We start from the raw sequence: 2,035 nt of genomic DNA, 5'->3' as shown, positions 1-2,035 counted from the left end.
TGTCTGTCTGTCCACCTGTCTGTCTGTCCACCTGTCTGTCTGTCCACCTGTCTGTATGTTCTAGATCCAGCGGATCAGAACCATAACTCTCTCCAGGCTCACAGTCGTTCCTCTGGTCCAGAACCGCATGGCATTCTGGGGGATGTAGGCAGAGAATAACACGTAGACGCCTCAATGGATGCTGCCGGCAGATACAGGGCGGCCATCTTGGGTCAGACCAGAGTTCACACAGAATGTTTAAGCTACATGTGAACATTTTTTTATTTTAGTTAATGTGTGTAATATATCGGATGCTGGGACGGTAAGAAGTTTGCTAACAAAATCTAAATTATATACCAGATCAACAGTTGGTCCCACGTAACCCGGGAAACCAAGATGGTTGGAGGCATGATGACCTGGTTCTGAAGGTCAAAGGTCACGTTTAGATATCAGGTTCTCATATCGTGGCCCGTTTTAGGCTCCGCCCCCTCATGTTCATTTTTTAAAGCAGCACTTTAAAAGCTGAAATTGTCCAGTGAGCTGCTTCCAAACCAAATTACCAAAGTCTAAAGTCATTGGCAGATCAGCCTCCTGTCCTGGTAACCACGGTAACAGGATGACGCTGATGGCCCGGTCTGACCCAGCAGGACCGCTCGGCTGTGTGGTTCTGATGGACCCGAGCCAGATCCAGTCTGGGTCCTGTGGGTTTTTGTGGCGTTCAGTACCTCATAGAACCAGAGGGGGGTCGGTGTGCTGAAGGGTCCGGGTCCTCTGTGGGGGACCCCGGACCTGGTCTTGTCTCGGGTCTGGCGGTTCGGTTCTGACGTGTCTCTGCTTTCAGCCGAGTTCGTCTTCGTGGACCTGACGTCTCTGGCCTCGGTCCGGCACTTCGTCCAGATGTTCCGGAGCAGGTCGCTGCCGCTGGACGTCCTCGTCAACAACGGTGAGCTCCCGGGTTCCGGCGGGGCGGGGCGACCTTTGACCTGCGGGTTCCCTCTGACCCGCTCCTCTCTCTTGCAGCCGGGGTCATGCTGGTTCCGGAGACTCGGACCCATGAGGGCTTTGAGTTCCACTTCTGCCTGAACTTCCTGAGCCACTTCCTGCTGACCAACCTGCTGCTGGACCTGCTGCAGAAGTCGGGTCGGCCCGGCCGCTGCTCCAGAATCATCAACATGTCCTCGGCGACGCACTACGGCGCCGACATCCACCTGGACGACTTGAACAAGAGGTTTGGACCGGCACCGTCCCGCCTGGGGACTCAGTAGAACCTGGTTAATGATGAGCTGTTGTGCTTCCGACCCGAACAGAACCAACTACAGCTCCCATGCTGCGTACTCCCAGAGCAAGCTGGCGCTGGTTCTGTTCACCTACCACCTCCAGAAGCGGCTGGAGGCCGAGGGCCACGCCGTCACCGTCAACGCCGTGGACCCTGGCATGGTGGACACGGCGCTCTACGACAACCTCTGGACCCTGGCCCAGGTTCTGAAGAAGCTGGTGGCCCGGGTTCTGTTCAGGGTACGTCTTCTTTTCAGCCGTTGTCTCTCCCTCAATTGGACCGGTACCAGAAGGCCTAGGTTCAGTTCCCATCCTGCTGGGTTGGTGAACCAGAACCTGATCTAAGGGGGTTCTCCACGAGGCTTCGTCCTCTGGCCGGTTCCTCCATGAAAGATGGACCAGAACCTTCAGGTTCTGCTTAGGAGGAGAACCACGATGGGCGGAGCTTCACCTTCCAGCAGACGGGTTTCAAAAGGAAGCACCCCTTAAAAACAGAACCGCCGCCTTAATGGGATCTGTCCCTTTAAATCCTGAACCGCCTCATTAATGGGATCCGTCCCTTTAAATCCTGAACCGCCTCATTAATGGGATCTGTCCCTTTAAATCCTGAACCGCCTCATTAATGGGATCTGTCCCTTTAAATCCTGAACCGCCTCATTAATGGGATCCGTCCCTTTAAATCCTGAACCGCCTCATTAATGGGATCTGTCCCTTTAAATCCTGAACCGCCTCATTAATGGGATCTGTCCCTTTAAATCCTGAACCGCCTCATTAATGGGAT

The 2,035-nt window shown here is 54.5% G+C and overlaps 1 protein-coding gene across 1 annotated transcript in view; it reads left to right on the top strand.

Moving 5' to 3' along the window:
• Positions 1–1,714, top strand: part of LOC107104578 (dehydrogenase/reductase SDR family member on chromosome X-like) — a 6,749-nt gene extending 5,035 nt beyond the window's left edge. The window contains exons 4-6 of the mRNA XM_015404595.1: positions 821–922; positions 1,000–1,207; positions 1,287–1,714. Coding sequence (XP_015260081.1) covers positions 821–922; positions 1,000–1,207; positions 1,287–1,599 — 623 coding nt within the window. The 3' untranslated portion in view covers positions 1,600–1,714. The remainder of the gene's footprint in view (positions 1–820; positions 923–999; positions 1,208–1,286) is intronic.
• Positions 1,715–2,035: the final 321 nt, after the last annotated feature.

This window comes from Cyprinodon variegatus, unplaced genomic scaffold (genome assembly GCF_000732505.1).
Source record: "Cyprinodon variegatus isolate N-32 unplaced genomic scaffold, C_variegatus-1.0 Scaffold1802, whole genome shotgun sequence".
NCBI classification, from domain to species: domain Eukaryota; kingdom Metazoa; phylum Chordata; class Actinopteri; order Cyprinodontiformes; family Cyprinodontidae; genus Cyprinodon; species Cyprinodon variegatus.
Note: the sequence above shows the minus strand (reverse complement) of the source record. Positions and strands in the feature narration are given on the sequence as shown.